The 13,792-nt window shown below is 37.7% G+C and overlaps 1 protein-coding gene across 2 annotated transcripts in view; it reads left to right on the top strand.

The window, feature by feature from the left end:
• glra1 (glycine receptor, alpha 1) overlaps window positions 1–7,352 on the top strand; it is a 120,398-nt gene extending 113,046 nt beyond the window's left edge. For both annotated transcript variants that reach the window (XM_087799703.1, XM_087799704.1), the window contains one exon: window positions 3,278–7,352. In XM_087799703.1, the coding sequence (XP_087655829.1) occupies window positions 3,278–3,562 (285 nt within the window). In that variant the 3' untranslated portion in view covers window positions 3,563–7,352. The remainder of the gene's footprint in view (window positions 1–3,277) is intronic.
• Window positions 7,353–13,792: the final 6,440 nt, after the last annotated feature.

Consider the following 13,792-nt stretch of genomic DNA (forward strand, 5'->3'; position numbering starts at 1 on the left):
CTTAAAAGCCTTTAAATTTCTCAAAAAACGACAGTGCGCCTTATAATCCGGATCGCTTATATATGAACATTACCTGGTGGGTGACTTGTTTACAAACACTTTCTTGACTCTGCACCGACTGAGCCGACACACCGTGGGCGGGATTACATCATTGCGTCTTCACGGCGTGGGATTGACGACGCACGTCACACCATGGTGGATGTCCATGGAGTAAGATTATTGCCACTGTTTTGAGTGAGTGTGTCTTAGTTGTTGTACAATAAAAATCACTCTGCTGCGCGCTCAACCATTTATACATGTGCGTTCAAAATGTTATACACGCGCACTGTAGCCGTCATACACGCGCTCAACTTCTCTGCTGCTAACTGAACATTGGTCTGCTCACAACCAGTTTCGTGCGCTGCTGCTTGAAGCCTTTTAAACGTCGTTTGAACAACGTAACCATGTGAGAGAACGGAGTTGTCAGAACGCTTATTAAAGTTTGACTTTATCTGACTGTTTTGTTGACATTCCCTTTAGCACAGCTTTGTCTAGTGGACTCAACCCGAGTCAAACGTTTAACTGTATCTTTTATTCTATGCGCCTTATAATCCGGTGCGCCCCATTTATGAAAACAGTTCTAAAGTAAGCCATTCATTGAAGGTGCACCTTATAATCCGGTGCGCCTAATAGTTGCGGAAAATACGATAGTAGTAGGACTGGCAGCCATTGCTCAAGTAGCATTTAAAGATAAAGGTCATTCTACTAAGGGTCTAAAGTTAGTCAAAATGGTGGCTCAGGGCCTACCAATGGATTCGAACGCCACCCTCTCTGGGTTCATCAAATCCTTCAGATGTGAACGTTTCTCAGCCCGACTGTTTGATACTACACCCCAACAGTGGCACATCAGCTATGCTATAGTGCCATAGTGAGCATGCAAGAAAACCTCCACATTTGAGTCAACAAACCAGGTCTTAAACCAAGTCTGGAAGTTAACCGTGAATTTGCAGACTCCCCTCTGAATCCCGGGGATGCAGCATCACCTCCTTCCTTCATTGTTCTCCGCGTCATCATCCCTCCTCCCTTCATGCTTCTCCTCATTGCGCCGCCTCCTCACGTTCCACCGCCCTCTACATTAATCACATGGCAACGAGAATAAAGCAGAGCATCTGTAATAGTTTAGCGGCGTCACTGAAGGACAGGCGTAGGTCGGGCCCGGCGTCCCCGGCTGCTAGTGTGTGTGAGCGCGTGGTATTAATAGTAATACATTGGCTAGCATGAATGCAAGGACAGAATGGGGACAAGGGGTGCTAAAAATGGAGTTCTACCTGGTCCAGTGCGCACAACTGCACCTTGGATATGCCAAATGACATTCAAGCCTTAATTCCTTTCCGAGTTTTAGACCCCAGCGTTTTGACTTTTAACGCTCCCTTCTGTCAGGAAGGGGCACGCCGGCAGAGAAGGTTTTTTTTTTTTTTTTACAGCCCGCTTGATTTGTAGCCGCTGCAGAGCTGTTGCGTCAAGTTCTTCTGCTGCCAAGCGTTGCTCCTGCTTCAGGCTGCTTGTTTTCCAAACCTAAAAACGCCTCAGAGCGATTTCCTGTTGTTAAGCTTCCACACGGACCCTGCTCCTGGGATCTTGCACTTTCTTTTTTTTTAATGAAAGCAGTGGAACGTGGGTCCCAGGAGACGCTTCCCTTGTCTGGTTAATTTTCTCCTATAAACGTGTCCTTGTTGTGTTCAGATAAGGGAGAAGGTGTTTGCGGTAATGAAACGGCGGTGACAGAGCAGATAATGTTTTCAATATCTCAAAGGCAACATTCACGCCATAACCTTGACTGCGGCAGGCACGGCAATCGCCCAGACTTTCAAGGGGGCACCGACGTTTTCATGTCCTGATCTTCATTTATAGCTTTGATCGGTTCGTTTTTTTTTCTTCGTAGCTTTTTAAAAAGTACTTAGTACAAGCAGTTGTTTAATGACCAGCAAGCCAAATATTTGTAAAATTTATTTAAATTGCACTTTAATAACGATTAGTGGAAATAAACAAATATGAAAGTCGGCCTTTGGTTCCCTGCTGTTCTTATGATATTATCATATAACTCAGATAGTGTTTCAAGGGATGTTAATAGTAGGTTTTAATCATTTAACTAATATCAGTGAAAGGCCCATTAAAGCATTAAAGGTGCTTAATAAGGTCCTAAAAGTTAAAGCTATAGACATTTCCAAATCATTTAACGCAAGCAACAATTCAAGACTGAGCTAGCTAAACGAAATTGAAACTCAACTTGTTTTCTACTCGCCCTCATCTCGAAAATGGCTTGGGATTATTTTCAGAGTAATCCTTTCCCTTTTTAGAGTTGTTGCCAAAAATGTATGTTCATTTATCATTTTAAAGTAGCGACCGGAGCTCAGTTGTTCATCTTTGACAAAAAATACACACTTACAAACATCCAAATACATCCACAGTGCTTGTCTGTAACTTCCTTCTTGTATTGAAGCCTCGAAAAGAGATATTGTTCTAAAAAAACTAAAAAATGTGTATAGTTTTAGTCTAGGCTGAAGAGTGACTAGAAATAAGTGAGATTTGATCCCTTTAATAAATAACCAACAGGTATCATATTGAAAAAGGAAAAGTTGTTAATTCATTTGATTATGTAAATTCATGTAAAATACCCTCTAGTAATGATCATGTATATTAAATACTTAAAAGTAAAACATTTTCTTGATTATCACTATGTTAAATGTGTCAGATATCAGTCGAGTTATCAATCATTTGACCATTATGACCACTGAGTAAGTCAAGTCAGGCTGTTTTGTACGTATTTTTTTCTGGACTTAATCACCTCATTTACTCATGATCCGTGTATTCTTGTAGCCAGTATGTCAGTAGCAGAAAAGACGTTTGAGAATTTCACAACATGACGCAAAATTCAACATTTTCTTGTTTAAGGGCAGTTTCAACTTGCAACTTTTGGGTCCCGAGTATAACTAGGACAAAGTACTGAGAGTATCCAATAATAGATAAAGATCAGTTCCGTAGAGAAATTCAATATTCCCTCTCTTAGAATGCAGATGTCTCCAGGATATACAAGTGAACCCAAGAACCAGAGCTATAAATCACCGCAGCCAATTGTAGTTTTTCCTCATATTGCGTCTAAATGTATAGTGTATTCTTGTTTTGCGATACACAAAGAGCTGCTCAAATACACGGATCATCTCATACGCTCAGGCAGACGCCTCCACCAATAACGTCTTTCTCTGATTCCTAACAGCCTGAGTCTTGGCCTGTTTTGCAGGAGGATGAGACGGGCGAGGGCCGCTTCAGCTTTCCCGGCTACGGCATGGGCCCCGCCTGCCTGCAGAACAAGGACGGCATGGCCATCAAGGGCAACAACAACAACGCCCCGGCGTCGGCCGCCCCCGAGAAGAGCATCGAGGAGATGAAGAAGCTCTTCATCGGCCGGGCCAAACGCATCGACACTGTGTCCCGCGTGGCGTTCCCGCTCGTCTTCCTCATTTTTAACATTTTCTACTGGATCATTTACAAGATCATCCGCAGCGAGGACATCCACAAGCAGTAGTCCGGAGGATAACAAAATAACTTGGCGCCCCTTTTCCCCCCCCCCCCAACCCGTCCACCTCCCGACTTGTCACTTCATTGAGGGACGTTTGTGGCCCCTCCCACCTGAAGACTTCACGCTTTTCTTTGCCTTTTATCCTCCTACCGAAGTCCCTGCCGTCTCTTTAAACCTCTCGAATAGTCCGGACCAGTGCAATAGCAATGCAGTAAAATGCATGAAATATGAATGTGGCAATATATTTAAGAAAAGATATTAAAAACAGACTTTTGCAGCTGCGACAAACTGCAAGGAAGAGGACGAGCGAGGAGACGCCTCTTTGATTTTGGAATTATTTTTGTGCGCAAAAAGGATGGATCTATTATTCTATATGAAGAAAAGCGATGTTTGGACAGAGAGCGGGAGATGTAATATATATTTATCAAACATGGTTTTCAAAAAGGGAAAAAGGGAGTTTTCTTTAAAAAAAAAGTTTAAGAGAAAAAGACAGGAAGAAGGATTAGTGCTTCCATTCAACACACGATGCAAGGATCATGGACTTTATGTATATGAATATAGAAAAATTGCTTCAAATGTGTATTGCCGGCACTCGCTTTCCCTTCCCCCCCCCCCCGCCAGTCAACACCCCCACGAAAACCCCTGCTGCCGCTGTCAATCACGCAACGAAGAAAACAACGCTGGACGACGGAGTCAACAAAAAAAAAAAAAACATTTGTGTGAGATCAACGTTTACCTCTTTGATTTGTTTCATACTTTTGTTTCTTCATTAATGTGCCAAACAAACTGGTGTCTGTGCAGCTTTCCTCCCTCCAGAGGACATTTTTGATGTCAATCTGTGTCGATCGACAAACTTTTTTCTTTTCTCGAGCAGATCCTGGACATTGTTGAGAGAAAGAGAGAAAAAAACAACAAAAAAAAACAAAAAAACAACCCACGATTGATTTTCCTTGTTGTGCTCGTCAGGACTGAGAACATTGACATGTTTACATCTTATTAGTGCTTCCTTGCTTTGACCCCGCCTTAATGTGACGCCCTAGCCCCGCCCCCTTCACCTGAGAGGGCCTATGTAGTCGATATACAGATTATAACACCTTTTTTACCTTAATTAACTGTCGTCTCATCTCATCCACCTGCACACATGTAGCGGAAAAAAACACTTCATGAAATAAAACCAGGAGGACGTTACGAAAAATTTGGGAGGGTTAACGCTTATTCACGTTTTTTTTTGGTTTTGTATTGGCTTCTCTATGCAAAGATATCCATATATATGCAATTTGTTTTCTCCATTTTTCTGCACTGCTTTTTAAAATCACTAGCTCGCAAAAAATGTTTACGCAAATTCAACCCAATCACTGAAAATCTAAAAAAAAAAAACTCACTGTGAGGATGCTATATGCTGTTAGCCATTAAGCTAATGTCAAGCTTGTCAAAACAGCGGCTAATAAATAGACTTTGGTTGTTTTAATGCCAAATTATTTAGATTAAAACTAAATATATCTGCTGTTATAAGACCATATTTTTTCGATTTTGTTCTAAAATTGCCAGAGAGTACCAACTGGCTAGTTGCTAACCAAGCTAACGTACTTAGAAATAACAATGATAATAATGAAAAACAAGGTGGAACTGAAATGATTCATCGCCATACAGTATTAGCTAGCTTAGCGCATCATTTTTTTTATTTTTTAAAGTTTACTGGTGTTGTTTGAACAGTTGCCTCCTTGTGAACAAAGAGAAAGTTTAGGAAATGCCACATTATGTCAGACTTCGAAAATAAATACGCTTTTTTAAGCTTTTTTCATAAATTCCTAATGAAATTTCTCTATGGATTCGCCAAGTACTATCCATCCATTAAACTGTTTTGTGATACTAATCTAAGCTCAGCATTAACATTGTTGAAATCCTCTCCAGACAAAACATTGAAAGCCAACAGAACAACCAGAAGTCCTGAGCATACATGGGGAAAACATCATTTGCCAGGAAGTGGAGAATAAAACCAGACATGTAGATGTTTCTATAAGTGGCACCAGAATCATCAGCATCTGCTCAATTTCTGTGTCAAGACTCAGCGTGAGATCTGAAGGGCTACGTCACCATTTCTGAATCATTCGACGAGAAGCTTCCACGTGCCGACTATGCATTTTTAGTCACAAATCATTTCAACGGCTGATGTTACGACTTTATTTTGACGGTTGTTATCCATTCGATTGCAGAGCTTGACTTCGCTGTACCTCGTGTCCAGTCACATGTTGTGGGAAATGCTGTTTTGTTCACCAATTCTTCATTTTAAAAAAAGGGGCAAGAAAGTAAATATATGCATATAGATGGAAATATAAGAGAAACTACGTTTTTTTTATATCTATATTAGGCAAATGTTAATATTTAAAATGTACTTAAAACTATAATTGAAGAGATTAATTCCATATCTGATCGCAATTATTTATTTTTATTAAATAAATGTCATTTTATTTATGTTTTAGTACTAGCTATATGGACACAATTCTATTGTATTAATACATTTGATATATTTAATTTATGGGTCGATTTTCAGAGCAAATACTATTAAAAATATATTTATATCTATTTAATTCAAAGTGAAGTTGCCAATAGTAGTATCTAGTGATTTTAAAAGTTTTGTGTTGAAACTTGAATTTTAAATTGAGCTGTTCAGGAAATAATTGTATATTAATTTACCAGTTTCATAAAGAAATAATGTGTAAATTGTTAAAGGAAATTTATGAAATATTTAGTTTGTTTATAAAGGGACACACAGTTATAAATGTCATTTTCTGTCACAATAAGGTAAAGTTCAATAAGAGAAACTTGTGAGCGAAGCTTTCACACCACAATGTTTTTTCACACCAATATTTTTCAGTTTCAAGAATGACCGCCTCAGATCAGAACCAACTTTACACGCTAGCAATGGCGCCATCTAGTGTCGAACTACCACGTGCCATTCAGTTTTCTGTGTACTTTATACGTCGTTGTGCCATATACCGGGTTGAATATGCAAACAAACAAAAAAAAGGACCTAACGCATATCATGCATTCATTCAACCAGCTTTTTGTCACTGTTCGGGGAGGGAGTCTTGGGGGGCTCTGAGCACGAGCGAGGGGTTTGTGTTGTGTTACAAAAGACTTGTGTTTGGGTTTTTAACCGTAGCATGATTAATTTAAAAATGAATTACATCAGAGATTTGGTTATTGTATGTACTTGTACAATCCTGGATAGGGGGGGGGATCCCAAAAACTGCTGTGAATTAAAGGAAGTATAGATTATTTTTCTTTGCACAAGCTGGAATGGCCTTAAACGTTTACTTTTTAAGCTTCTATCGTGTATTGGCACAAAGTGCACCCGTTTAATTTGCGAAAAATAATGCTCATTATAATCTGACATCAAAGCAGGATGAAGTTAAAAAATAAATAATAATGGCAAAATCTTTATTTTATTTTCATTAATCTGAGAAACAATATTTTGCATGAATATTAATACAATGGCAGATATTTTGGCTTGTACAAAAAAAATGTGAAGCAATTTGAAGTTTAAGAAAAAAAAAAAAAAAAAAGAATGTACCATTTCTGCTTTATCTGTATATATCTAAATATTTATTGAAATGTGTCATACTACTAATTCTATTAACCATTGAAGGGTTTTCTGAACAAAAATCTCTTTTTGAACATTGTCAAAGGTTGTTGGAGTTGGATCTTCTGCTTTCTGTTCCTCGACTCAAGGATCTGTGTAACCAAGAAAAGTTATTAAAAATTGAAAATAAATCCTCGCTGTGGGGTTTGATTCTTTGTCTGTGTGGAGTTTGTTTGTTCTACTTGGTTTTACCTGTAGCCGTGCAGGTCTGTCTACGTGTCACAACATGGATTAGATGACGCTTCATGAAGCCATGTCCTTATTTTCAGAGCGCACTAGATGGCGACACTTTCTAGTTTTTGGTAATGAATGTTAATGAAACTTTGCATCATTTTAAGCTAAAAAGCACCGTCTCTGAAAATGACTAAACGATGGACGAATTGAACATTCTAATCGTTTTAAGAAAAGCGACTACACTTTTGGATGAATTGGAAGAAAAGATGAAACATGAATTTCCTAAGGTGTTACCTTATATAATGTGACCATTGTAAGGGGCCATTAAGCAAGAGGAAATAACAAATAAATAAAAAAATAAAAACAATAAATATAAATAATGTAGAAATAATGATATATAAATAAATAAAAACTATGGCTGCACAATAAATCGAAAAAATACAGATATCACGATATTGGCATGTGTGCGATAATTTACAATTTTTCATTGTATAAATCAAGCACTTCTTAAATGCGCAATTTGACCAATCAGTGTCATGTTCTGAAAAGTTGTCAATTTGTACTTCTATGTCTCGTTGTCGTTTACGTCTTGTCCGTCTGTGAGCTGTGCGGCGCAGCTTGCTAGACTCGGTTGCTATGGCGATGCTGACTGAGCGCGGCTCAATATATACACAGAAGTAAGAATAACTTATGAGCGCAACTTAAAAGGAAGTGATCCAGTCACTCATCTCTCTCAACCTCCTTTGCTAAAGCAACATATTGTAAGTACTTTTCATCTCGTCTCAATTGTTTTCAGCGTTTTTAGATTGCGGAACTTCCAAATAAGTGTAAACCTGTCCGTCTATGTCGTATGCTAATGAGCTAAGTTGTTAGCGTCAGGTCATTTATAAACCGTTATGTGTTCGCGTACAAGGAGGTGGAATTTATTATTAATTTGGTGATATCGCGATGCGCCGACGGCTCCTCTCTGATGTCGCTCAGTTTCGCCGGAAACCGATGCAAGTCCCGCGAGACTGAGCGTTATACGTGATATTTTCTCCAATCATGTCGACACCGTGCGGAAATAAGCGAAAGGGAAAATATCGCATCCTTTTCCTAATCTAAACACCCGGATCTTCCCTTTAGTACTCGCACCTGCTCGATATCGCAATTCAAGACACCATTATCGAATATCGCACATATTTCCAATATCCTGCAGCCCTAAAAAAAACCTAGATATGATAAATTGTAAATGTATTTTTATATAACTCATCTATCCATCTATAAGTTCAATATTCTCTCAAAAGATATATAATAAAAAGTAATTAAAAGAAGAAATTCACTCAAATTGTTAAGTAGCAAGAAATACTCACAAATAGGGAACAGTTTAAAACATTATAGAACATTTTTGGGTCATATATAGTTGAACTCGTTGAATATATTAATCAAATAAATTTTAAAGAAATCGTAAACATTAGCCGTTAGAAACATTTCTACATGGTCCTTCGGATCAGTTCTACTCTGACATCAAGAGGGCCACATAAATACAGTAAAGGGCCAAATGTGGCCCCCGGGCCATACCACTCAAGTGGGATTCAAGAGTAGAGTTTTGAAAAAAATAACAAAAGTAATGATTAAGTGAAGGATAACCAAGTTAATTGAAGGACATAATATCAAGAATAACATTTTAATTAATTATCATACACCGAAGAACATTTGTACCATATTAAGAATAAAAAAAAAGATTGTTTTCTATTCACCATTTGTTTTTTCTTACTATATTCTTGCCAAAAAAAGCTTTAAATCCTGATTCAAGGATTAAATCCTGCCTCTGCCCGCTGTCACTCACACAGTCAGAGTGTAACATGGAAGTTATTCCACCAACAAAAGGACAATGTGTGCAACAGACGGTGCTGCAGGAGGTCGTTGGGGGGGGGAAGCTTCCTCAGAAAATGTCAGCATGTGCCGAGAGCCAGCTGGACCAGAACACGTCGGAGTCAACGTAGCTCCCGGAATACTAATGGTGTCTGTGTTACACAGCAGGGCGGCCGCGACGACACCGCCGCGTACAAGGTGAGCATGTGGATCGTAAAACCCGGGGTCACGGGTTCAAGCGTGAGCGTGTTCATCAAGAGCCACATGAAACAAGAGTTGTAGATCAGTGCGAGGGAGTGCTGGTGCTCACGGAGCAGATGATTTCGCTGTTCCGGTTTGTTACACAGAAGAGCCGCGTTCAAGATCCGACGTGACGGAAGAGAGAAGCCAGGACATCGTTAAAAAATAGATTCTTCAGAAGGGGTGTGAGAAAATATTGATACACCAATATATTGTGATTTTCTTTACAATAATGTATCGATTTTTAATAGCAGTGGATTTATTTTCTTACTTAATCATATTTTAATTGTATTTCACTTCTTTCATGGTTTATATATCAATAAGTGTGTGTAAAATTAAATAAATATATTTTTTATTTTTATTTAACCTCTAACTTACAAATATTTACAGCATTTGTTCATTTATGTGTTAAAATTAAACTGAAAGCCGCTAGAGGGCAGAAGTGAGATTCTACAAGATACCGACGATGACTGAGGATGAGAGGATACAGACGAATCCAGCAGCTTTTAAAGCAGATGAATCAGAATCTCTTTTTTTTTTATTGAGCATGACATGACAACAGCAACATTGAACCGCAGGTACATCCGTTACACAATGTATATGCTCTTTTTTTTCTTTGATACAAATGGGAACAAAAATGACAATAAAATAAAAATTAATTAATTAATTAATTAATCCCCTTGTCACTGCTCTATCTAAATCGCTATTCTTTGCAATCGACATGTATCTTAATGGATGTTAAAACCAATTCCAGACATTTACAAGGTGTTAAACAATTTGAGAAAAGAGTCTCATGTGTTGTGGAATGCCTTCTTCGATTTTGTCAAGGCATATCTGATCTTTTCCATTCTGAGGCAGGACATGACATCTCTGAGCCACTGAGTGTGTGTTGGCGGGGCAATGTTTTTTATCTCTCCCGTGAAACCGAAAAGAGCAATGAGTGGGCTTGGTCTAATATCCGTTTCCACAATTTTTGATAGGGACTTGAAAATGTTTTCCCAGTACTTTTGTAGGCTCTGACACGTCCAGAACATGTGGCCTAAGGAGCCTTCTAGGATCTTGCATCTGTCACATAGTGGACTGACCTCCGGATATATTCATGGTTTTTGATAGATGAGCTCTGTGAACAACTTTGAATTGGAGAAGAGTGTGACGAGCACAAAAAGATGATTTATTCACCAGTTCTAAAATTGTTTTCCAATTGTTGTCAGACGGGGAGATGCCAAGGTCTTCTTCCCAATCCCGTTTGTGTTTATCTGTAGGTTTCTGTGTCAATTCAGAGAGGCCAGAATATATTTCAGAAATACATCCCTTCTTCGTTGGGTTCATAGAAAGAATCTCGTCTTATATTTTCCTTTCCTTAACAGTTTGAGGTGACAATTTAGATGAAATGTAGTGTCTTGCTTGTAAGTATCTGAAGAAGTTTGACCTGTGAAGATTATATTTTGTTCTTAGTTGTTCAAAAGAGAGAACGGTGTAGTCTTTAATAATGTCTCTAAAGTAAACTAATCCCTTCTTGTGCCATTCCTTGAAGGCTGAATCCTGCATGGAAGGTTCAAAGAGATGGTTTGAGAATATAGGGCTGAGAAGAGAAAAACTATTAAGTTTTAAATGTTTTCTAAATTGAGACCAAATTCTGAGGGAGTGTTTAACTATGGGATTTGAAATTGATTTATGAGAAGTTGTTGGTAACTCGGAGCCCAAAATGGCTGGCAGTGATATTTGGTCGCTGACTCTAGTTCTGTGACTCGAACTAGAATCAGAATCTCTTTATTGTTCAAGAAAATTTTAAATGCATCATCCAGACGGTGCAAATTACAACACATAATTCAAGTAAAAATATAAAAGCATGGTTAAAAATGTGTATAAAAAGATAAGAAAAAAACAAAAAGTAACAAATAAAGATAATGTGTACCGATAAATAGAGAAGCAGCAGAGGTAAGAGGTTTTATAATATTGTCTGGTTACTAAAAGTACTATGTTTTTTTTTTAAGTGCTCTGAGATGTGGTGTGATGTAATGTCTTCATTGCTCCTTATTTGTGTTTATTCCTTTCACGTATAGGAACATATTTGGACATATTTTGGTTTCAAAACAAATTAAAACAGTTACTTTTTCAAGAGTCACATGGTCTGTAAATCCTGCAACAACAGTGTCAAGTACAATACTACAAATGTCTGCTGTATCGTGCCAAAACTACATGACCATGACAAAAAAAATGCCTTTTTAAGCTCTGCGCTGGATTGTCCGCAATCGGCTAAAGATCATAAAATAAAATAAAAAGTGAAGCTACAAAGAGTAATGTGATCTATAATTATGATTTTTTTTTCCATGCTTACATCTGTATTAACAAAGAAAATATTACATTTGTAGCTCTGCATTTTCATGGTTTTAAAAGTCATTGATGCAGAAGGAATTTTGGGACACTACTTAAAGCGCTTTACAAATATAAATTACTTACTACCAAGGGAGGTACGGAAGAATCTAAAAACTGCGAAAGCTTCAACTAGTTCCTCATTACCCAACTTTTGAGTATTGGGACAACCCTTGCTCTTCGCAGGATTGCAATTTTCAGCCTAAGGAATTCGTTTGAGGGATAAGGAGATTAATGGGACGCAGCCAAAATTGCGATTTATATTATCATTTCCCGTGTTTTGTGATGCATATCGTATTGCTTGAGACACAATGACTGACTCCGCTTTAAACTTTGCTTTGATTCATCCACAAGAGTCACTGTCATCTTCAGGCTGTAAAATCAAACTTTGTATTTTTACTACACAGGCTCTCAAATCAACCCTAACTCAAGAGTAGAAGACAACATGCACTCGAGAGGAGGCAAAGCACACCTTCATTTTACAGACCAAAACTCGATTGAGTAGCTCCGTCAACTAAGACTGCAAAGGTTAATTTGAGTGTTTTTATAGCAGCTACAGGTCGCATTTTGTCAAGACATTTCCTAGAATAGTGAGAAATTGGATGAGACTGGGAACAAGCTACAGATTTAATGTTCCTATGAATACATTGAGGTCTCTATGGAGATGCAAGTCTAGGCCTCTTTACTTCAGCTTCGGCTCTTGTGAACTCATTTCTGATAAGTCAAAGAAAACGTATAGAATTTATTAACAATAGATTTCTTTCGTTCCTTCATTTTCAGGCGCAAAAATATACTTATAAACTCTCTTGCTCGTTGAACAACCCTTTCACTTGTGGAGTCAGTTAAGATACAAAAGTCAGCAAGTGCTTTGTTAAATAAACAAAACAAACAACAACAAAATAAAAATGAAGGAAAACAAAATGGAGGTTTGTCAAAAAGTTTGGATTGAACTGCTCACTGAGGCCGGGCATTAACAACACTAGAATACAACAACATAAAATATGTGAACATTAAATAAGAATAGTTGATCAAGTAAAGCTAAATAAAATGACAAATAGAAAAACAATCATTAAATGGTGGATATAAGCTAGTGAACGAGGAACAAGAAAAGCCTTGTTTGACTAAGTCATTCATCAAATTCATATATTTTTTTAATATATAATGGCAAAACTTACATTATATCATAAAACTTACCGCAGCTGGTCTCTGCTCTAATAATGGCGGTGATGCATTAAGACTTTGAGTTGCTGCAGTGTATGTTTACTTGAACGAAAACGTTTTCGAGATGTTTCCTCGTCAAAAACACCCGGTACTTTAAGAAAGATGACGTAGATGGCGTTTCCTCATTGGGTCCATTAGTGATGACGTCACCGATGTCACGCGGAAGGCTCAAAAATAGGTTTTGAAAAATCGGCTCAATCCTTTTAAGTAGCGTTTTTAATGGCCTAAAAAATTATATTTCAAAAATAAGCTAGCTAAAGGATAACTACAAGCAGGAATGACGTTTTTGACCGAGAAAGTTCTAATTTAAATATAAATTAAATAACTTATTAGCCATCTGAAATCTGTAAAACACAAAACGGAAACTTCACCATATACATTTTAACTTCTGCATGAGAGTTAACTTTATATTGAAACAAATATGACTAGCTTTATCCAATTTTAAAAATTGGGAATAAAATTGCATAAAACAAAGTTTATCCATCTATTATAGTAAGTCGTTCAGCAAAAGGCTGCACTATCAATGACTATTGCAATACAGAACAAAAAAAAAACTTAAAGTTGAAACAATTCTACTAAAGAACTGCTGAATGAAGTGCAAATATTTTTATTCGTGTGACAACAGAAGCCGAACTGTCTGAAAAGAAGAGGTAAATTACAATCATAATGAGGGTCTAGGACACAGGCATGCTCAGCTTGTCAAAGAATGTAAAGAGACAAAAAACGCACAG

This window comes from Callionymus lyra, chromosome 9, assembly GCF_982586985.1.
Source record: "Callionymus lyra chromosome 9, fCalLyr1.hap1.1, whole genome shotgun sequence".
NCBI classification, from domain to species: Eukaryota; Metazoa; Chordata; class Actinopteri; order Syngnathiformes; family Callionymidae; genus Callionymus; species Callionymus lyra.